The following is a 22,686-nucleotide window of genomic DNA, read 5'->3' on the forward strand; positions in this document are numbered from 1 at the left end:
TAAAAACAGAATTTAGGCTGGCAAGATGGCTCAATGGGTAACAGCACTTGTCACAGAGTCTGAATAAACAAGTCCAATCCCTAGAATCTACGTGACAGAAAGATAGAAGAGGTTCCTGCAACCCACACTCCAAGCCTCATACATACATACAACGGCACACATATACATGTTTGTGGGTGTTTACAAGCATACATAAGCCACGACACACACAATAAACAATAAACGTAATTTTTAAAGTAAAAAGAAATGTATTTGCTCACCCGGTAACTAGAGAGGTGAGGAAGTTTTTGAAGAAGTCCAGCTTTGGCTCTGTGATGGACTGAGGGAGTTTGCTGATGAACGGTAAGAGGTAAGGATACATAACAGCAGCTAGGCCCCGGCCACCCTCTCGGATCATGGCCATCAGCTTCGGAAACACACTTTTCTTGGCATTTACATGAAACCAACAGTCCTAACCAAAAGAGAAAAAAAATTTATAATAGTAATTAAAAATTGTAAGTGTGATTCACAGATAAGAGAAAGCAAATCTCAAGAATAAGAACCAAGCAGGGGACCTGGGGAGATGGCTCAGCAGTTAAGAGCACTGACTTCCGAAGGTACAGAGTTCAAATCCCAGCAACCACGTGGTGGCTCACAACCATCTGTAATGAGATCTGACACCCTCTTCTGGTGCATCTGAGGACAGCGACAGTGTATTTATATATAATAAATCTAAAAGAAAAAAAGAGGTGTGGCCTCATTGGAAGAACTGGGTCACTGTGTGGGTGGGCTTCGAGGCCTTCTATGCTCAGGCAGGCTGAACAAATTTTAGCATTTTTCCAGTGAGTTTTATTAGACAGGACAATGTAATGCACTCTTTCACGTGGCGTTTAGGGAAGTGTGTCTCCCTTACATACCTCAATAGTTGTCAGCGTGTAGAGCACAGCCTCCCAGAGAGCTGGGCAGACCACAGGGTCACTGTCATCAATGCTGAGCAGGACAGATGGACTCACTTTGGCAGCTTCCTCTTTCATCACCTGGGGAACGTGCTGGCACAAAGCAGAAACTAACTCAAAATATGCTGAGCGGACCTAAAAGAAGAACCAGAAAGCGGGATGAAACCAAAGCCTAAAGACAGTAGCAATTGCTCACAATTCCCTGTTCGCACAAGGCAAAATAAAGACAGGAAGAATATAATTTTTAACAGAAACCCTATTTAATAGCAGAACTCTTCATTTGGGGTTTCAAACCAGTCTAACAACATTAGCCACAACGAACACAAAGAAAAGCAAGCACAGCAAAATACAATTAATCCTCTACAGACTTCATTAAAAGTGCTTATCTAAAGCACTTATCTAAACTCCAGCATTGGGAGGAAGAGCTAGGCAGATGTCTGTGAGTTCACACAACCTTGACTACAGAACAGAGCAGCCTGGACTACACATAGAAACTCATTCCCAAAGATACAAACAACAACAAAAGTGTTCTATCTTTTTGTAAGACTGTACATCTGGAAAAGCATAATTGCCAAAACAAAAGTGTGTTCATCTAATACATGTAGATGTAAAGCTCAAGGGCCGTGTTACAGCTAATGTCTCCCACCAACTCAGTTCACATGCTGAAACACTGAAACTGCTATATACAAGTAACTAGGTCTTGAGCATATTACCTTCATAAATGCAATTAATAATTAATAAAAGGAAGCTCAACATAATGGCAATGGCTCTAGTCCCAGGACTCAGGATGCAGAGGCAGGTAGGTCTCTGTGAGTTCAAGGCCAGCCTATCTATATAGCTAGTTCCAGAACTAGAGCGAGTTCCAATTCCATGGTGAGGCTTTCTCAAAAACAAAAAATAAACAAAAACACCAGTAAAACAAAGCAGTAAGACACTAACTACACAGGAGGGCTTGAGGGAGCAAGGCTGCCCTTCTGCCCTTCCATGCCTTCCCACAGGTAAGGATGCAGTGCAGAGGACCCAGCTTTGAAGCATAAATCTATGTGGTGGTTTGAATACCCTTGACCCAGGGAATGGAACTATTTGGAGGTGTGGCCTTGTTGCAGAAAGTGTGTCCCTGCGGGCTTGGGCTTTAAGACCTTCCTCCTAACCACATGGGTATCAGCTGTCTCCTAGCAGCCTCCAGATGAAGATGTAGAACTCTCAGATCCTCCTGCACCTTGCCTGCCTGGATGCTGCCCTGCTCCCGCCTTGATGATAATGGACCAAACCTTTGAACCTGTAAGCCAGCCCCAATTCAATGTTGTCCCTATGAGAGTTGCCTTGGTCATGGTGTCTGTTCACAGCAGTAAAACCCCAAGACAACTCATCTTTAAAAAAATAATCCCTAGAAGATCTGCTAGACTGTTCATCTAGTCTTTCTAAAAGTATTTTTAGAGTTATTTTATTTTATAGTATGAGTGTTTTGCCTACACTTATGTATGTGTACCATGTACATACCTGATACCTGCAGAGACAAGTAGAGGCCACAGGCTAAAGTTGGGGGCTACAAAAGGGTGTTAGATCCAGAGTTTCCTATAGTGTGTGCAACTGCGTAGGTTATGGAAATCAAACCCAGATCCTCTGCAAAAGCAACAAGAGCCCTGAACCACTGAGCCATCTTCAGCCTCCCCGCCCCGCCCCCTGTTGAGTCGTAACTGTGAGCCTCTATAACTCTGAGCCTCGCATTTCTACCTTTTTTGAATTACCCAACTTAGCTATTTTGTTTGAGTATGGATGGGCTGAAACAAGCAGATTTAACACAATGAGTGAAGTAGAAGACTGACTCAAAGAGCTTATTCATACACAGAGAGAAAACTGAAAAACACAGGAGACATACAAGACAGAAAACAGGACATTTAATCTATAATTAGTTGCAATTCCAAAGAAAGAAAGAATGAAATGAAGGAAATATCTACAGGCAACATCTGAGAATTCCTGAGGCAATTAAATACCCCAATCCACAGATTTAAGAATCCTAATAAATCATAAGCAGGACCCATAAATGTGTGAGAGAAAATCCATACCAGGACAGACCATACTGCCTTAAGAAAACGCAAAGAGAGCCAGCTGTAATGACACATGTTGTTAGTCCCGGCCCGCAGGAGACAGAGGCCAACCTACATAAGAAAGTGACAGGATGGAGCTCAGAAAGCATCGATGTCAGTTCAATGTTCAACAACATCACAGAAGGGAACAGAGAGTTACAGTCTAATCGAGAGGCAACTAAGTAATTCCTGAAGGAATTACAGAGGCGTAACCATCACAATGAACATGAGCTCCCTGAGTGTGGTGGCGCACGCCTTGGGAGACAGAGGCAGGCAGATTTCTGAGTTCGAGGCCAGCCTGATCTACAAAGTGAGTTCCAGGACAGCCAGGGCTACACAGAGAAACCCTATCTCGAAAAATTGAAAAACCAAAAAAAAAAACCCAATAAACATGAGCATAAATGCAGTACAATCGTGGCGGAGTTACAGAAAACAAGTTTTAAACTCGAAGCTATTGGCATACCTGAGGTACACTGTGTTTTCCATACTTCCAAAATTTATTCTGTGATAAAAGTGATTTAAATTTCTCCTCCAGAGAATCAAGCTCATTGTTAGGTAAGAAACAAAGCAATCTCTTCAGTGCCAATAAAGAGCACGTCACGACTCGGTGGAACTTAGCCTCTCTCTCTTCCTCTGGCACAGTTCTAGAGTTAAAAATAAACAAGTAAGACTGCAAAAAAGAAGCCAAACTACATATTTGGCACCTTTATATTGTTGTATTTATTTATATATATTTTGTTAAATTTCTACCAGCTACCTTATTTCTGTATCTTTTCCCCCACTACAAACACCTTTCAAAACTCATAGAATGTTCTGTCACATGTATTTAGCTTGTGTGCCTTTGCGTCTAAAGCACGGTGGGTGAGGGAGCGTGCATGTGTAAAGCGTGGAGGGTGAGGGAGCGTGCATGTGTAAAGCACGGTGGGTGAGGGAGCGTGCATGTGTAAAGCGCGGAGGGTGAGGGAGCGTGCATGTGTAAAGCATGGTGGGTGAGGGAGCGTGCATGTGTCAGAGGAGGAAGTGGGGGCAGCTCCTCTCCTTCCTCCATGCTGGTCTTAGGGAGTGACTGCAAGCGCACTCACCCAGCACGCAGCCGGCCAGCCCCAGGTAGAATCTAATCACACAGTGTATAACTGATCCAAGGCGAAAGCAACGGCAAAGCCCAAACCCGGCAGCATGGAGCAAGGGAGGAAGCACCGTGCTCTCTGCAGCAGGGATCGGCAACTCTAGGAGTCTGACTACATCCCTTGATGGCGTCTCAAAGGCTTGGCTACAATATAGCAGTACAGCTAGAGAGATGGTTCAGAGGTTAAGAGCACTGACTGCTCTTCTAAAGGTCCTGAGTTCAAGTCCCAGCAACCACATGGTGGCTCACAACCGTCTGTAATGGGATCTGGTGTGTCTGAAGATAGCTACAGTGTACTCATATACATAAAATAAGTAAATCTTTTTTAAAAAAATAATAACAGTAAAGATAAATAAAACATTTTTACTACTCTTTTTACAGAACTATTTGATAACAGTTTCAAGTACGCCAGACCTTAAAACAGTTTTTGCTATGACTGCGAAAAGGTTAATTAAAAAATAACAAAAATAACAAAAAACAAAGCTATAAGGTAGAGTAGTACACGCCTTTAATCCCAGCACTTGGAAGGCAGAGGCAGGCAGATTTCTGAGTTCCAGGCCAAAAAAAAAAAAAAAAAAAAACTACATATGTATCTCAGAAAATTCAACTTTAACACCAGCCAAAGTTCAGGGAGGCACCATGCAGCATTTTCTGAGGTAATTTTACCTGCATTTGGAATTCCTTCTCAAAACACACCATACTGAAATAATGCATCCAAACCAACTAAGTAAATGCCTAGTGCACATTAGTTAGAAACATGCAGCTTACTGAGGGTCACTGAGTGTGTCAGGAGTCTCCTTCAGAAGATGGTCCTGTAACACCTGAAGGAGAGAACCACCAAAGCCTTGAGACTTATGGCACTGACAACCATCATCGGATGTAGGAACAATCTACCTGCTAAAGTTCTCATGCCCTTAACCCACAGACTAGCTATTTTCGGCATCAAAACTAACAGGTCTAAATTTTTGCCCATTTTTGTCTTCCTACTTATTCCCTGCCTTGGCTGGTACTGTGACAAAGACAGGGTACTTTATGACAGCTCAAATGCCCATCCGCAGAAACGTTCCTCTAAATACTCGTAGCTACTTGTCGGCCATTATTCCCACTACAGCAGCACAGTGGGCTGCTCAGCCAGTCTGAGAGACAGACTAGGGTTTGCTTTCCTTCCCCATCTCTGGCCCGCAGAGAACACATATTGTGCACGTGTGCAGGTCAGGGGCAGTCAGTTCTGTGGAGTCAGTTCTCTCTATAGACCTTTGAGGATGGTAAGGAACAAGTCAGGCGTACTAGGCTTACGTGGTGAGCATTTTACCCACTGAGCCATCTTGCCAGCCCCTCGATAACTTTCGAGGTTACCGATATCTTTTATATGGATTGTGTGTGAGAGAGAAACAGAGCTTGTTCCTTCTTGACACATTTACAAGAGTAGGTAAAAGAGCCGCCACCGGATGCCTGCCAGCCTTAGACAACTGAGAAACACGGGGACACAGTGGCTGCAAACACTCACAGTTGTAATTTCTTCCTTGCAAAACGCTATGGCTTCAGGTTGCTTGCTTGGAGGGAAAGCGGCTTCGAATGCATCTTTTGCTGCCAGTGCAGCTGGTGGATATGTGTCACACTGAGCCATCAACCAATAGCCCATCACGCTTTTTAAATAGGGAGCTAAGTGCTTCTTTACTTTAAGGATAAGTTTTTCAAAAGCTTGCTGCGTCGCCTCTCGAACACGGCGATCATGATCCTATTGAAAGCAGAAATGTGGTTTAAGAACAAATACTAATATTTGTAAGAATTCTACAATGGCTCACAGTAGTAATTCATCCATGTATATAATCAAACTAATAATAACTTTTGACAGGCTAGAGGAAAAACTTAGCAGTGGAGCACATGTTTTAGGCTAACAGTGCCCTGAATTCAATTACAAGCCAGAAAAAAAGAAACCTAGAAAAAGAAGAAAACTTGCTTTGAAATGAGTTAGGGTTTCTTTACTGACAATCATGGAAAATAATTTCATGTGAAATAATTTTTCCTTTCTCCCCCTTTCCAGTGAGATTGTAGCCAAGACATGTTCAAAGACAGAGTAATAGGAGGGATTCATTCTCGCTCTTCTGTAAAAACCCAGTGGGCAAACCCTTGCAGAGGTAGCCCTTTAAGCAGAAACAGCTCATGAACGCTAATGCTTGCTTACAAGGGAGATTTTGCAGAAGATTCTTGGCCAGTATGGAAGAACCCCTTTGACGGCTTCTGTGTCTCTCTCTGTGCACATAATTCCAAATTCTTGCATTGCCTGAAAATAATTAACATCATCAAGGGTTAACAGAGGTAACACGACCTACGATTTTCTTCCTTTCGTTCTGGGAATTCAATCAACTTTATTTAAAAGGAGAATGCATCATTTCTGCCTGTGCCACAAAGAAACATGAAAAATTCTTTCATAGTCCACTCTAGCAAAATTTTAACCATAAACAAAGAAAACTATGTGGTAGTGATTTAATCCCAGCTCTTGGGAGGCAGAGCCAGGAAGATCTGAGTTCAAAGCCAACCTGTCTACACAGTGAATTCAAGGGCAGCCAGGACTACACAGAGAAAACCTGTCTCAAAAACACCAAACAAACAAACAAATATTAAAAGGATGGAGCTGAGCCAAACATGGTATCAGCTATGCTGGAGCTGAGGTCTCTTAAGCCCAGAAGCCTCAGACTAGCTCAGCAATATCACAACGCTGCATCTCAAAAAACAAGAGTGTGAAGAGATGGCTCAGCAGTTATGAGCACCGGCTTCTTTTCAAGGAACCCCGGGCCGGGCAGTGGTGGCGCACACCTTTAATCCTAGCACTCAGGAGGCAGAGGCAGGCCGATCTCTGAGTTTGAGGCCAGACTGGTCTACAGAGTGAGTTCCAGGACAGCCAGGGCTACACAGAGAAACCCTGTCCTGGGGAAAAAAAAAAAAAAAAAAAAAAAAATCAAGGCACCCACACGACAACTCCCAGCTGTAACTCCAGTTCCAAAAGATCCAATAACTGCTCTTGTCCCTTAGCCACACACGGGCACATGGGCATGGTGCCCATACATTCAGGCAAAACAGTCAAATAAATACATACACACACACACACACACACACACACACACAATAGCTGGGCATGGTGGCTCACGCCTGTAATTCCAGCACTCAGGAGGCAGAGGCAGGCCACAAATTTAAGAACTGGTCTACTATTCAAATTCCAGGACATCAAGGGCTACCTAACAAAATCCTAAAAATAACTAAAAATTTTTTAAAAATTATATTCCCCTATCGTGAATATATGATCATGTGTATCCAAGATTCCAAAATGTGGTTCAAAATGTTTCAGAGCAACAAACTAAGTTGTAACCCAAAAGTTAACTGTCAACTAAACTTACATGTCAAAAAATTACAACTGTTAAAAGAACTATTGATAAATTCCTCCACAATTTTCTTTATATCAAATATAGCTAACATTTATTCTAACAAAACTACATTCTTAATTACTATTGTAAAAATGAGAAAACTTGCCTTTAGCTTTGTTGTAACATCTTTTTTGGAAAGTTTCCGCAGCACCATTCGGAAATCGGAATCTACAAGACTGTCTATGTCTTCCGCGCCTTGAACAGCCGGAACATAGCCCAGGTCACTGTGAGATGTGCCAAAACCAATGAACCCAGGCACTGTTCCCTGCTCTTTGGCGAGGAGTTCTGCAGCTCGGCCACTGTTTGAAGGCTGATAAGAAAGCAAAACAAAGCAAAAACAAAAAAGTTAGAACACTTTCTCACACATACATTAATTAAAAATAAATTTTTTAGAAGAGATAATGCTCTGTTTTGAACCAAGTAGTTTGACTGATATTTATAATATACAAATCACTAGTTCTGAAAGTTAGGAGAGATCTGTTATTTAAAAAAAAAACCACATATTTAAACTACATAATTCTTTAACTCCTTCACAAGTATATTCAGAATATATACTGAATATACTTGTGAAGTGGGCTGCTTTTTGCCCCCAGCCTACAATGTTCCCTGGAGATGAATATTTTTGTCATAACAACCTATGAAAAAATGTTCTTGCAACAATTCTAGTTTCCTAAACATAAGAACAACTCTTGAGTTTTGGAGTCTCATGTAGTCATGCTGGCCTTGAACTTCTGTCCCTCCTGCTTTAGCCTCCCAGGTGCTAGGATTATACACATATGTCATCACTGGGTCAAAACAAGGTTTTGAAAACTATAGTTACAACCCATTAGTGGCTGATGATATCAATATATGGGCACTTATTTAAGAAAAAAAAACCAAAATATACATTTGCTTATAAAAATTTTTCCAGCCAGGCATGGTGGCGCACACCTTTAGTCCCAGCCCTTGGGAGGCAGAGGCAGGTGGATTTCTGAGTTCAAGGCCAGCCTGATCTACAAAGTGAGTTCCAGGACAACCAGGGCTATACAGAGGAAACATTGTCTTGAAAAAAAAATTCCATATACAATATAGACAGTATCTGCAAACACATATATGTTACAGTGATGTAAATTAATAAATAGGCCCAGTCCTTTTATTCACCCAACAAATTCTGTTCATCATACTGAGCTCTAACACCATCTCCTGCTAGACCGGATTCTTTAAGAGCAAATATACTCATTTCCACATATTGGCAGTCTAAGAACACGAGAATACACACAAAAATCAATGCAATGATCAAGACCAGAGCCACATTCCTGACCTAGAGTGAAGCCTCAGCAGTTAAAAGGAGCTTTTGTTCTTGGAGAACACCTTCAATGGGCTGCCCCCAACTGCCTGCAACTCCAACCCCAGGGATCTAAGCCCTGCCTCTTCTGCACTTTGAGGGCACCTGCATTCACATGAGCACATTCTCACACATGCAGACTCACATAATCAAATCCTTTTTGTTGTTGTTTTTGTTTTGTTTTTTGAGACAGGGTTTCTCTGTGTAGCCCTGGCTGTCCTGGAACTCACTCTGTAGAACAGGCTGGCCTGGAACTCAGAAATCCGCCTGCCTCTGCCTCCCAAGGGCTGGGATTAAAGGTGTGCACCACCATGCCCGGCTGTTTTGAAGCATTTTTACATTCAATAAGGTCATAGTAAGTTTGAGGCAATAGTTTAAATCACAAGTCAATAAAGCCTCAGGAGTTATAGCAGAATTGTTCACATGTCTTTCCATAATTTAGTTATAGCAGAATTGTTTACATGCCTTTCCATAATTTAGGACTAGTACCTGACTATACATTTATTATCTATCTTTTAGCCCCCTTTAAGTTCATTATAAGTTTAAAGCAATAATTTTTGTCATAAGTTAGCACAGTTTTGTCAAGAGACCAATCATCTGCCTTGTGTCTTATTATTTTGAAGTCTGGTATAGATAAACGAATCCCTGCATCTCAGAGCACACCCATCAGTCATGCCAAATGGTGGGACATCTCCAGGAAACTCACTTGCTTGCCACAGCCTGTCCTACATGGGTTCTGACACATTCTCCCACTATTCAATATCCTAGATCCTGCTCAAAATTTCCTATGTATAATATATGCTCTCTCATAATTTAGCCTTCACATAATCTTTTCTCTCCATCTGAGGGCCCTTCCTTCCTTCTCAATGCCTGACAAACTTCTATCCTTCAAGACAGTAGTGTTTGCAATGCGCTTCTCCCTCAGACCAATCAGCACTCTCTTCTGTTCTTTCAGTCTTTCCACTCATACATTCATACCTATTTCCTAATTGTTTCATACGCCATAATATTTTCTTAGAAATCTGTGCCTATCATTAAACAGATACTTCAAGAATAGCAAGCAGAAGCTAGCTGTGTGGTGGTACAAAACTGTAATCCCACAATCCCAGCACTGGGAGGGTTGGTGTGAGAATCAGGATGTCAGAGTCAGGCTCAGCTACATAATTAGATCAAGTCCAGCCTGAATGATACATATGAGACCCAGTTTCAAAACAAAGGAAAGAGCAGTTAGCCATGTTAGTGGTACAGCCCTGTAACCTCAGCACTAAGGAGCCTGGAACAAGAAGATCACAAGTGTGAGGCCAGCCTAGGCTACACAAGAAGTCGCAGACCAGGCTATCCCACATTGTAAAATCCCATCTCAAAACAAAAAGTCAAAACAACAAAAAAGACATGTATCTACTAAAATCTACAAATATATATGGCTCCCAGCACTATTTTCTATTGAACAAATGCTACTTTTAAGTTCAAGTCCAGGCCCAGCAAGATGGTTCCGAGGATAAATCGCTTGCTATGCAAGCTGTCAGACAATCTGGACTTCCATCCCGGAAACCCACAAAAAGGGAAAGGAGAATGGACTCCTGAAAGGCGTCCTCTCAGCGCGCCCCCTATGACGTAACATTTTAAAAACTAAACTTCAAGCCCCAACTCTGAAGCTTCCAGGCTACACAAATTTAAGCAAGTAAACTTCTCTAAACTTCAGTTAGATCACCCTTCAAATGAGGTAAGAGCAATCATTTCACTCTTTGTCATTTGCGATACCAACAGTAACTCTGAAGTACTGCAGGAAGAATTTAATCCCAGCAGGGTGTGAAAATCTTTAGGGGTAAGTATGTCTAACCACAGACTGCAACACCACATATTTCTTATTATCCAATGGAAAAAGATAACTTTACAATGCTCAACACTAAGCAAATGCCACTGAGAAAGGAAAAAATAAAACAAAAACAAAACAAAACAAAAAAGAATAATAAAGGGGGGGAAGGCACCCTGGTCTACAGAGCTGGCTAGTTCCAGAACAGAGAAACACTGTCTTAAAGGGGAAAAAAAAGTATTGTACACTTCTGGAATGATATACTGAAAATGTTATCATACAAAGCATGGTCAAAAATGGCTTAGCTGGAATCAATAGAAGGAAACAATTAGATGAGACTAAACAAAGCCAACCAATGGCCAACTCTTCCTGGTCATTATGACATAAAAAACACGCTCATTTAGGATGTATGAAATGGAAAACTGTCTAAATCAAAAGACTTCAAAGTATAAGTTGTTTTTATGTGTCTTTTAATGTATTCCCTGCCAAAGGGAACAAGTGATACTTGACTGAGTCATAAATGCTTTGAAAATGTTATTATCTAAAAACAACTTTAAGTCAGTCCTGGTGGTGCATGCCTTTAATCCCAGCACTGTAGAGACAGAGGCAGGCACATCTGTGAACGACTTCCAGGACAGGTGAGCTACAAAGAGAAACTGCCTTGATAAACCAAAATCAAAATAAAATAAAAACAGAATTAAATCTATAAAAGTTAGTAGAAATACAAATTGTAAGTCTACATGTTATATTTGTGTACTCCACCATGGTTAAAGTTTCACATGTTATATGAAGAATGACACTGTTTTTAGAATACATAAGGTAGAGAACTTGGGTGTTAAATACTGAGATCAACTCTCCTAAGGGTCAGCAAAATTTATAAATTAAGAGATGAGGGACTGGAAGGATGGCTCAGTGGTTAAGAGCACTGACTGTTCTTCCAAAGGTCCAGAGTTCAAATCTCAGCAACCACATGATGGCTCACAACCATCTGTAACAAAATTTAACTCCCTCTTCCGGGGTGTCTGAAGACAGCTACAGTGTACTCACATATAATAAATAAATAAATCTAAAAAAAAAATGGTGGAACAGGTCTATAAAAGCGAACTGTGTGTGTGTGTGTGTGTGTGTGTGTGTGTGTGTATGTGTGTGTGATCCATCAGGATAAAGGCTGCAGAGAAACACCTGCCTTTAAGATACTTTCAAAGCGCCAGGTGGTGGTGGCACACGCTTTTAATCCCAGCACTTGGGAGGCAGAGGCAGGAGAATTTCTGAGTTCCAGGCCAGCCTGGTCTACAGAATGAGTTCCAGGACAGCCAGGGCTATACAGGATGCATTAAGGTATCTAGAGCCACCTAACATATGGCCATCCGAAGCCTGCCAGGCCAGCCAAGTTCGTGGCAAGTTCAGGGTGGCCAGAGTGAAGCAGGAAAAGCGAGGTAAGCTTGAGACCAGAGACCCAACGGGTGACACCGACCTGACACCGGGCATACCACCGACGGGCTCGGGCCTTGGCAAGGAGGGACTGAGCGAGTGAAGCCCACGCTTGCTTCTTCCCTCCCACAGCTCCTACACAAGCTCGGCCACCCACGAGGGCCGCCCGGGTGCTCACTGTCACCGTTTCCCGATGACACCTCCCTCCCTGGGCGCGCTCCGTTTCCCAGATCCGGCGTGAAACGTCGTTTGGGTCCCAACTCCTCGACTTGTCCACCCGCGGGGACGCACACACCGGGAGGTCACACTCTTCCCTCACGGCCCTCTGGACACCCGGGCCGCAGGCCGCGGGGCTACCATCACCACAGGACTCACCCTGAGGTTCCCCTTAGTCCGCTGCTTGTTCTTCCCGCCCATGGTGGCGGTGGCAGCCCGGCTCTCAGTCTGCAGAGCCGAAGTTGACACGGGCGGGCCACAACTTCCGGTCCCTCGCGCCGGAAGGGGATTCACTGTAGCCACTTCCCCCTCGCCCTCCCAGCCTTTCGGCTTCCTACTTCCGCTCCCGCCTCCCTGTCAGGACTCTGACCATCCGCTGCCTGAAACGTAACAAAGAAGGCCACGCCTGCCTGAGTGGCGTCACTGCTGACCAATAAGAAACCAGCGTTGAGCCCGTGGCGCCAAACCTGTCCGAGATATTTGTAGTGGAGAGATTTCCTTCCTAGTGTGTAGGAATTTGCTCTTCCAGAGGTCCTGAGTTCGATTCCCAGCAACCACATGGTAGCTCACAACCATCTGCAATGGGATCTGACGCCCTTTTCTGGTGTGTCTGAAGAAAGCTACAGTGTACTCATATAAATAAAATAAATCTTTAAAAATAAAATGAAATAATAAAAGCAGAGGAGTTGGGGCGACTAACTTGGTAGAGTGCTTTCCTGGCATTCCTGAAGGCTGAGTTTGATTCCCTACATTGAGCAAACCAGGTCTGCTGGCACACCCTCCCAATACCAGCACTGAAGACACAGAGAAGAGGAGAATCACAAATTTAAGGTCAGCTTTGCACACTTAAAGTTCAAGGGCAGCCTGGGATATATGAAAATCTATCTCGAAATAGGAAATAAAAAGAAAAAAGAATCATCAGGTCACATAGGCATGAGACACTGTCTTAAAGAAACAACAAGAAACCATTTGAGCTCTACTCATGCCCCAGTCTTCAGCGATGCAAGGCCAGATAGGGGCCAAATCTAAACACATGCAATTTGAAATGAACCACAAACACCAATGAGGAAGGCTTTATACTGTTTGTACTTTAAAAGACAGGGTAGTTTCAAACTTCTGACTACTGATAACAAGCACAGATTGTTTAAAATTTCATTTTATTTCAAAGGTCTGGAGACAGGCTGGGATTAACATTGGGTCCGCATGTGGCAAGGTGTCTTGTACAATGACATCTCTGAGATAGCTTGGCCCTTTCTCTTGCCATCACTTCAGGGGCCATGGCAGAAAGAGAAGAGAGGCAAATTCATCCCCAGAAATCCTGCACTGTAACCTACAGCCCAATGCAGCTGCAAGAGAGGCCAGGAGGGTGAACAGGCAGCTTTTCCAGGTTCCTAGTGAAGGCAGAAGAGTGTGGGAAATCCCTAGCAAGTCGAACCATCAAAATTACCTTCACATATAATTTGTCTTTCAAGTTTCATGAGACAGAGCCTCGTGTAGCCCAGCTGGCCTTCAACTTCCCATCCTCCTGCCTCTACTTCCCAAGTGCTGGGATTATAAGCATGTGCCTTCAGATCCAGCTCACGTCAAGAAATTTCCACCAAGCTGTAGAGATGGCTCAGAGGTTAAAAGGGTGCACTGCTCTTGCAGAGGACCCAAGTTTGGCTCCCAGCACCCACACCGGGTACCTCACAACCTCCTGTAACTCCAGCTCCAGGGGATCTGATACCCCAAATATATTTACATGTTTATGTTCATGCATGCACCCTTGGAGGACAGAGTACATCAAATGCCCTGAAGTAAAGACATATAGGTAGTTATGAGCTCCCTGCCAGGGGTGCTGGGAACTGAACTTAGGTCCTTGGCACTAGCAGCATATGCTCTTAACTTCTGAGTCATTTCTCCACCCTTCTCACTTAGTAATTTAAAGCTTACAAGTCGAAACCCAGTTTTTCTCTCAGGCATGGCAAGTTTTAACTGATACATTTCAGCCATATTAATTTTCTTCTTGTGACCCCAACCCTAGTACATCCTAGAATGGAGCTGAAATTGAATTTCAAGGAAAAACAGGAAGAAATGATCAACAGAGGAACAGTGAGCCAACAGGTCTGACTTCCCCTCTGCTCAGTCACTGTCCTTCTACACCAAAGAACATCTGGAAAACATCCCCACATCCCCTGGCATTTAAGAACTGATACAGCTGGCCAAAGTCCATGTGGTTTCCTCTGGCTCCGTGGACACTGAAGGCCTTTTCTTCAAGAATGGGAAATTTCCGCTGTCCTTCCATTCCGCCGGCTGTACCGTCAAGAGGAATGTCTTCTCGATGACGAATTAAAATCCTCTTCCAGTTTAGTTTTCTGAGTCTGAAACATAGTTTTTCAGAGTAGAAAATTTCAAAACATATTTTGTACAGAAGTGAGCTAGAATCTGTAAGACAGACTTATCAGAGTTGGTAGTGAGGGCACACGCATTAACCCCAGGACATGGGAGGCAGAATTCAGATCTCTGTGAATTGGAGACCAGCCTGGTCTGCATAAAGTGTTCTACACCGGCCAAGGCTATATAGTGATATCCTGTCTCAAAAACCAAACAACAAAGGATTACTTGCCAGTGTGTGTTCCTGTAAGCACGGAGATACTCTCACAGGGGCTTACTTTCCTCAAATGGTTCTCATTACACCTGAACACGCACTGATGGTCACCATTACTATCTTCCATTAGAATGGGACTTTTGATTTTAATAATCATTTATTTTGGGGAGAGTGTCACGTGAATCTCAGGCTGGCTTCTGTCTTGGCTTGTAGCCAAAGGTGGCACTGAACTCTGGATCTTATCCTTTCTGCCTTCAAAGGGCCAAGATTACTGGTGTACCTCCCTGCCTGGTATACGTGGTACTGAGGACAGAACCCAACGCCTTGTGCATGCCAGGCAAGCACTCTTCCAGTAAGCTACAAACTCAGCGACTGCTGCCAATATTTTATAACTGTACAAACTGCTGACCCTTGAACTAGTTAAGGAACGTCTCAGAAACTGAGGAGAGAAGTAAGATTGCTGGCTTTGCTAATGCTCACAAGTAATCTCCATTTCCACAAGTCGAAAGTTGATCATAGTCATTAGATAAGGGAAGGGCAGATTCACGAAAACTGGCAGGTCCAAGACAGCTTGGAGGGTGTGGGATGGTGAGCTGTGCACAGACAGCCTGGTCCCCTGCTGAGCACAGGCCTTGAACCCGGGTGACCCCAGGGACAACAGGTGTTTGGCCACTGGCTCCTGTTGCAGCCACAGACTCCCAACCTCCCCTCCCCTGCAGAGAGGTATGTGGCCATCAGTCATGTAGGCAATGCCCCAAGTTCCTGGTATTCTGTGTGGACTCCAGCTCCACAGTTACCTGGCAACAGCTAGGTAGGCCCCGCCCACTATAAAAGGGGCTGCTTGCCCCCTCCTCCCTCTCTGACTCTCTTTCTCTTACTCCTGCTTCCCACTTGTCCCCTCTCTCCCTATCCCCTTCCCCCTTCTCTCCACATGGCCATGGCCAGCCTCTACTTCCCTACTCGTTCCCTCTCTCTGCCTTTCTACAATAAACGCCTTAAAACCATGGACTGCCTCTTCCCATCGGGACTCACTGTGCTGGAGCAATGGAGCAGGTCTTCCACTAAAGGGCCAGCATCTAACCTCCCGCCCGGGAGACCTCCCTGCATTCTCCACCACGGCTTCCACCAACCCAAGAGCCGCTGCACAAGACAAGGACTCTCGTCCCTGTGAGAATCTGCCAGAGCTCTCTCCTCCCGTCCTTTTTTCCCTTAGACCCCAGGTCACAGTCCACCCACGGGCTCCCACTTTGTTCTCAGCTCTTCCATGGCATACAGTGGCATCTGGGATGTCTGAGAGTGAGAACCTTTCTTCCCCAGCCTCTGTACAGGCCCGGAGATTCTGTGTGGACTTCAGATTGCGCCTTCCCCACCCCCGAAGCGGGGTCCTGGGGCGTCTCACAGCCTTCGCCTACCATGGGGGTGCGCGCTGCCAAACTCCCCGCATCAGCCTCATCCAGCAGCCAGAGCCCTGGGCCGGACGCAGGACACCATATTTGACCCACATGGGGGGAGGGGCTCAATTCATTCTTCATACATTTATAGGTGTGCCCTGTGCTAGGGAAGGAATAGGTAATGCTATGTGTGTCTTCTACCTTACCACACACTTGAGACTGAATCCTCATCAAGACATCCCTCTGGAACATACTTATGTCTACGTCTCTTGTATCATCTTTCAAATTACAACTACTGATGTGCTATGTAATACAGGTGAAACCTCACCTTGACCAGAATTCCTCACAAGCACTTTGCGGGCCTTCCACACAAACAACACCAGGTTTCCCAGGCATGCTAAACCCAGTCAGGGACAATTCCTTTGCCCACTCTAGGATGTTTCTTCTTTTGCACTTGTTGTAGATGTGATGGCTGTAGATCCAGAGCCTCGTGAAAGCGAGATCCTCTGGCTGGGCTGTGCTTTGCCTGGCGGGGGAGGGCAAAGCTTCTATGTTGACATAGTCAAAGGCATGCTCTTTAACCCACTCTGTGGCATTCAGGATACAGACATCTCCAAGACAGTTCTTCTGCAGGTATGCTATCAGATCTGTGTTCAGCTGAGTCTGCTGGGATCTACTCAGCGATACTGATCTGATGGGAAACACACAGGGAAAAAAGAAACTCAGTCGATGCCCTTGGACAAGGAAATAAACGTAAGAGTTACTTTTGTCTTCGTGCTAATTTTGACCTGCATAGTGGACACGATTTCTGTAACATACCTCACTGTAATTTCGGGCAGGACTGTAGGATATTTAAAGGGAAGAATGCAAGACAAAGAAAACGTCACCTGAGGAGGAGGAGGAAGAAAAAAGCTATAAACATTGTTCTAACTCGAGCGCGCGCACGCACGCACGCACGCACACATGCACGCACGCACGCACACATGCACGCACGCACACATGCACATACTACACTCGACATGCTCTAACTCTTCCCAGCGCAGACTTACCACTGCTGCCTCAGAGAGGTCCAGGCTCACATTGATCGTAAAGTACACTTGCGATGATCGCCCCTCCATTGTCCTCTTCTCAATACAATCTTTCAGCTCCGCCAATGCCAGCTGGTCATTCACTATGAGCTCATTCTCACTGGGGAACATACTGGCCAGGAGGTCCAACTCGGAGAGCTGGGCCTCAGCCTGCTCCATCTCAACCATGCTGAGACAGACGTCTGCAAGTTTCGAAGGAGTTGAAGATAAGAGAGAATTAAATAGAGTGACACAGGGACTGGAGAGATGGCTCAGCAGTTAAGAGCACTGACTGTTCTTCCAAAGGTCCTGAGTTCAAATCCCAGCAACCACATGATGGCTCACAACCATCTGTAATGACATCTGACACCCTCTACTGGTGTGTCTGAAGACAGCTACAGTGTACTTACATATAAATAATAAATAAATATTTAAAAAAGAATAGAGTGACACAGACAGACATTTCCTTTAAATACTTAATCCCTTTATAAAATGAAAAAATTACTCAGCGTCTTCCCCGTCATTTTATTTTCATATATCATATGCTAGGGACCAAAACAGTCAGGCTACAGACAGCTTAGTAGATAGGAGTGCTGCCTGCTCTTCCAGAGGACCTAAGTTCAGTTCCCAGTACCCACGATGCATGGCTCACAACGGCTTGTAACTCCAGACCCTGCGAATCCTATGGCCTCCATGGGTGCCTGCAGATACATGGCACACAGTCTCTCTCTGTCTCTCTGTCTCTGTCTCTCTCTCACACACATTTTTTAATTAGGAGACAATCCATTAAAAATTAATAGTCTATGCAGTATTCTATACCTAGACAACTGATCTGGCATTTCTAGTTATGACAGTGGCCATTCTCTTTGAAAAATATAAACTATGTACTCAAAAGTATGCCAATGATATAGCAAGAGGAGTGGTTGCTACCAGTTACCCTGGAACCCAGATGAACAGGAGAAGAGAGCAAGTCATGTGTTCTTCTTTCAAGTAGATATTAATGCTTACTAGTCTTTTACGACTTTTTATTTACTTTATACATATGGGTGTTTTGTCTGCATGTATGTCTGAAGACTGTGTATGTGCCATACATAGGTGAGAAAAGGGAATTGAACCCCTAAAACTAGAGTTAGAAATGGTTGTGAGCTACCATGTGGTTGCTGGGAATTGAACCTTGGTCCTCTGGAATTGTGACTAGTGTTTTTTTTTTTTTTTAAGAATTATTTATTTTATGTATATGAGCAGACTGTGGCTGTCCTCAAACACACCATAAGAGGGCATCAGATCCCATGTGGTTGCTGGGAATTGGACTCAGGGCCTCTGGAAGAGCAGTTTATGCTCTTAACAGCTGAGCCACCTCTCTATCCCCCATTTAGTGGTCTTTAAATGGAAGAGCCAGGTAGATGTGTTGGCTCATTCAGAAAGCTAGAAAACTGTAGGTTCAAAGCCAGCCTGGGCTATAGAGTGAGACAAAACACAACAATAAACGGTGAAATAATGTACAGGGGGTGGGGGAAGGCCACTCCTTCCACAGCTCAGGCAGCCCCTTTCACGGTTGAAAGGCCCGAGCTTAGAAAGCTGAATCTGCAGAAGAAAGTGAAAGTATGGAGAGGTCATCCTCTATCGACAGCTTCCGCCCTTCTCTACCTACGTCCTGCATCCAAGGCAGTCTTGATGGTTCACATCAGAACACTACAGCTGCTGGCCAGGCATGGCGGCACAAGCCTTTAGTCCCAGCACTCGATTTAATTGAGGCATTGACTCAGGACACAGAGGCAGGAAGATGTGTGTGCAAGGCCAGTCTGGTCTATATTGAGTCTTCCATACCTGCTAGGGTTACACACTAAAGTTTAAAAAAAAAAATAGGAAGGGAAGAAAGAACTTAAGGAAGAAACTAGTTTAAGAAATATATGTAAACAAACAAATATTATAAAGCCGTTAAAATAAACACTGTGGGTGTTTGTTTGTTTGTTTGTTTGTTTTGGAGACAGGGTTTCTCTGTGTAGCCCTGGCTGTCCTGGAACTCATTCTGTAGACCAGGCTGGCCTCGAACTCAGAAATCCACCTGCCTCTGCCTCCCAAGTGCTGGGATTAAAGTGCTGCCTCCCACTGCTGGCTGCTAAAAGAAACATTGTTACTAATGTTCATGAATGGCTACCTTAAAACTGTAAAGGAAACAACAAAACATTGTTATAATTATCGGTTGTCACCTTTTTACAGAGTTTTGGATCACAGCCAGGGCCTGGTACCTGATCACACGTACATGAGAAAAGTCAGAAAAGGAATGTAGCAAGCAGTTGATAGTCAATTCAACAAAACTGAGAGATGGCTTCTGCGTCCTAGTTTATACACCTTCAGACTCTACACAAAAGATTCAGTCCCCATTTCTAAACTGGGAAGAATATGGCTGATGTGAAAACTGGGTAAGAATGTGTGGCCAGTCAGGCAGTGGTGGCACATGTCTTTAGTCCCAGCACTCAGATGGATCTCTGAGTTCAAGGGCAGCCTGGTCTACAGAGTGTATACCAGGACAACCAGGAAGGGATACACGGAGAAATCCTGTCTAGGAAGAACAAAAACAAAAACGTGTGGCATCAATGCTTAAAAAGATGGGTGGATTGCCAGCTGTAGTAGCACAGGTCCTTAATTCCAGTACTTGGGAGGCAGAGGTAGGGATTATCTCAGTGAGTCCGAGGTCAGCCTGGTCTACATAGTACACTGAAAGTTCTTTGCTAAAGTTACATGGCTTCAGTAAAATTTGCTTAGCTTTAGAGAAAATCTCATTGAGGTAGGGGCGGGTCATTCATGTTTCCGTGTGTACACATATACATACACACGCACAGAGATACACACACACACACACACACACACATGCCTTTGTCTCCGGAGAGCTGAGAGAAGCCACAGCCCCCATAGGATTATTTAAGGAGCTAAACCTAAACTCAGGTACCCAAGAGTTAACGCAGATACCCCGCACGCAGGCGCAGAATGTGGGCGGAGCCAGGAAACACCGAAGACGGTTCTGACCAATGGGCGGAAGTGCTGCTCCAGCGACCGCCCATTCGAGCCCCCATGGAAACATGGCCTTCATTCCGCTTAGCAAGGGCATCCAGTGCCACACTCACCCAGAGCTGGGGCTCCCGCACTGGCGACACCCCGGGGCCGGACGCGCTCGCAGCTCAGGTCTCACCCCAGAGAGAGAAAGGGAACGGCGCGATCTTTGAACCCTTCTTGCGGGAAGCCAGCGAGCGCTTTGCGGGCCGGCGCCTGCGCGTGAGGACGCAAGTCCCGGAAGCAGGAAGCTCCTCTCTTCTTGCTTAGCGTTCACGTCTGGAGCAGCGAAGGGGTGCTTTGACCCCCGCCGGTTGCTTTCTGGTCCTGGTTTTTATTCTTAATATTTCACCATCCCGGACTCATTGTCTTCCTGGGGACCGGGGCTGTGGCGGTGATACAGGACTGGCAAGGAATGCCAGCCAGCAGACAAAGAACAGATCCTCTTCTGCAGGTGGCAGGACTTTAATGCCTAATGCGTCTAGAAAAGAAGTATTTAATAGCTGACAGTCTTGTCATTCTCTTTTCTATACGTGACCCGTCCCTACAGAGAGAGAGAGAGAGAGAGAGAGAGAGAGAGAGAAATTCCAGGCTTAGGAAAGTGTTTGGTAGTTGCATTTTAACTAGGCTAGAAGTAAAACTCTGAGAGATTAAGTATGGTCTTAATCTCTTATTCCTACCTAACAACACTTTCCTAAGTAAGTGCTAGAGAAAAGCTCGGGGTCTCAAACAGGCCACCACTCCAACTGACGCCCCCGGGGACAAGGCAAACTTTAGTTGATCAAGTGGGCGCTCTCAGGAAAACGTGGACACAGATAGGAAATGCATTTGGTTTTGTTGGTGGTTGGCTGGTTGGATTTTTTTTATGAGGCAGTGTTTCCACGTGTAGCCTTGGCTATCCTGGAACTCTCCCTGTCGGTCAGGCTGGCCTCTGCCTCTGTCTCCACCGCCTACCAATGCATTTGGCTTTTATTTTAGCTCAGGTGGTGACTGCCTTTCCCCACTAGTTGGTGCCATACCTGGAAGTCTTAATTCAGTTTAGCTAGTCTGAAAATAATTGGTACATAGAACATGAAGGAGGGGGCGGTGGTGCACACTTTTTAATCCCAACGTGAGGGAGGCAGAGGCAGACTCAGGCACAACTCTGAGTTTGAGGCCATCCAGCCTGGTCTACAGAGTGAATTCCAGGATAGCTAGGATTACACCGGGAAAAAAAAGAGAAGGAAAGCGTTAGGGAAAAGGGTCACTGTTTTGAGGAGAGAAGGGTTACACTACTCTAGGTGATCAAATTACTGGGAAAGAGGGCTTTGCCATTTGTGTAAACAGGTTTAAACTGGAGGGCAGCGTCAAGCCTTAACGAGGTGGGAGAGAAAACTATTTGAATTCCTTGTTGGTTCTAAACACAAGTTTTATGTTATTTGCTAGGAGATGCATCTGATATTTCTTTCAGCAGGTTTGTTAATCATCAAATTAATGTGAAGCTTGCTGTTGTCCCTTCTTCAGGAGCCTTGCAGGCTGTGTTGAGTGGAGCCAACATAGGTCCACTGGAGCCATTGTTAACTGAGAATGTGGGCAGATATGGATTAGACAGTGGTGGAGATAATTCCAAATCCTGGGTTTCTAGAACCTTCCCTCTTGTGGCACTTCTTGTCTCTAAACCAGAGAGCAGTAAGACACTAAAATCGTGAGCAGGTAACTAATGTTAACCACCCTGGCTTTAAGTGGTCTTGGCTGGTAACCACGCTGGGAAGAGCTGTCAGTTTATCCCTGTTAATAAAAGGACAGAGAAAGGGGCTCCAGCATGAAAGTACTGCCTTATCCAACCATATACAATCCACTCTCTTTTCCTTATCCAACCATATACAATACACTCTTTTTTCATTTCTTTAAATCATTTTAGAAATGATTTATAAACACTTATTCATTGATAGTAGTACACACAACCTTTCAGAACTGGAAGAAAAAAAAAACCCATAAAGACAATATTTTATAGCAGCTCTCTAGCCCCATCGTGGATGTTTTGTGTTTTTGCCAATTCAATTACATAAGGACTTTTCCCTCCAGCTTTTTAAATGAAAGCTTTAAAGCAGATGTGAAGAGAGGAGCGTGCCTTGGCACACTCCCCAACATACTCCAGCCACACTCGGCCACGTCTGGATGTCCTGAAAAGCTGCAACTGCTCTCCAGTAGGAACTGCCATTTCCCTTCCTGCAAAGCACAGCAGGTTCCCTGTGGC

The 22,686-nt window shown here is 44.5% G+C and overlaps 2 protein-coding genes across 4 annotated transcripts in view; both read right to left on the reverse strand.

Moving 5' to 3' along the window:
* Positions 1-12,707, reverse strand: part of Ltn1 (listerin E3 ubiquitin protein ligase 1) — a 55,969-nt gene extending 43,262 nt beyond the window's left edge. Inside the window, exons 1-8 of one of the 3 annotated variants that reach the window (XR_384950.4) lie at positions 12,514-12,643; positions 7,677-7,880; positions 6,334-6,432; positions 5,656-5,886; positions 4,917-4,969; positions 3,486-3,666; positions 897-1,070; positions 261-451 (exon numbers count right to left, since the gene is read on the reverse strand). Coding sequence is in view for 1 of the 3 variants with exons in the window: in NM_001081068.1 (NP_001074537.1) it covers positions 261-451; positions 897-1,070; positions 3,486-3,666; positions 4,917-4,969; positions 5,656-5,886; positions 6,334-6,432; positions 7,677-7,880; positions 12,514-12,555 (1,175 nt within the window). In the remaining 2 variants the exon portion in view is untranslated. Of the gene's footprint in view, positions 1-260; positions 452-896; positions 1,071-3,485; positions 3,667-4,916; positions 4,970-5,655; positions 5,887-6,333; positions 6,433-7,676; positions 7,881-12,513 lie in introns of all 3 variants that reach the window. The other 2 variants (XR_384951.4, NM_001081068.1) reach the window with 2 other exon arrangements.
* A 711-nt stretch (positions 12,708-13,418) lies between these two features.
* Rwdd2b (RWD domain containing 2B) lies at positions 13,419-20,680 on the reverse strand. The gene is made up of 5 exons (NM_016924.2): positions 20,525-20,680; positions 17,382-17,602; positions 17,152-17,219; positions 16,661-17,023; positions 13,419-14,714 (listed from the first exon to the last, which is right to left on the reverse strand). Exons 2-5 carry the CDS (start codon positions 17,586-17,588, stop codon positions 14,480-14,482), a joined length of 873 nt encoding a protein of 290 aa, NP_058620.2. The 5' UTR covers positions 17,589-17,602; positions 20,525-20,680; the 3' UTR covers positions 13,419-14,479.
* Between the last annotated feature and the right edge of the window lie 2,006 nt (positions 20,681-22,686).

The sequence above is a fragment of the Mus musculus genome, chromosome 16 (genome assembly GCF_000001635.26).
Source record: "Mus musculus strain C57BL/6J chromosome 16, GRCm38.p6 C57BL/6J".
Taxonomy (NCBI): domain Eukaryota; kingdom Metazoa; phylum Chordata; class Mammalia; order Rodentia; family Muridae; genus Mus; species Mus musculus.

What these genes read in the sequence shown, in the direction of transcription:
- Rwdd2b (NM_016924.2), bottom strand. Translation starts at nt 17,588, where the DNA reads ATGGTTGAGATGGAGCAGGCTGAGGCCCAGCTCTCCGAGTTGGACCTC. An exon ending in ACCTCTCTGAGGCAGCAGTG is followed by an intron (nt 17,220 to 17,381) that starts GTAAGTCTGCGC and finishes CCTCCTCCTCAG; the next exon opens with GTGACGTTTTCTTTGTCTTG. An exon ending in TGTGAGGAATTCTGGTCAAG is followed by an intron (nt 14,715 to 16,660) that starts GTGAGGTTTCAC and finishes ACTATGTTTCAG; the next exon opens with ACTCAGAAAACTAAACTGGA.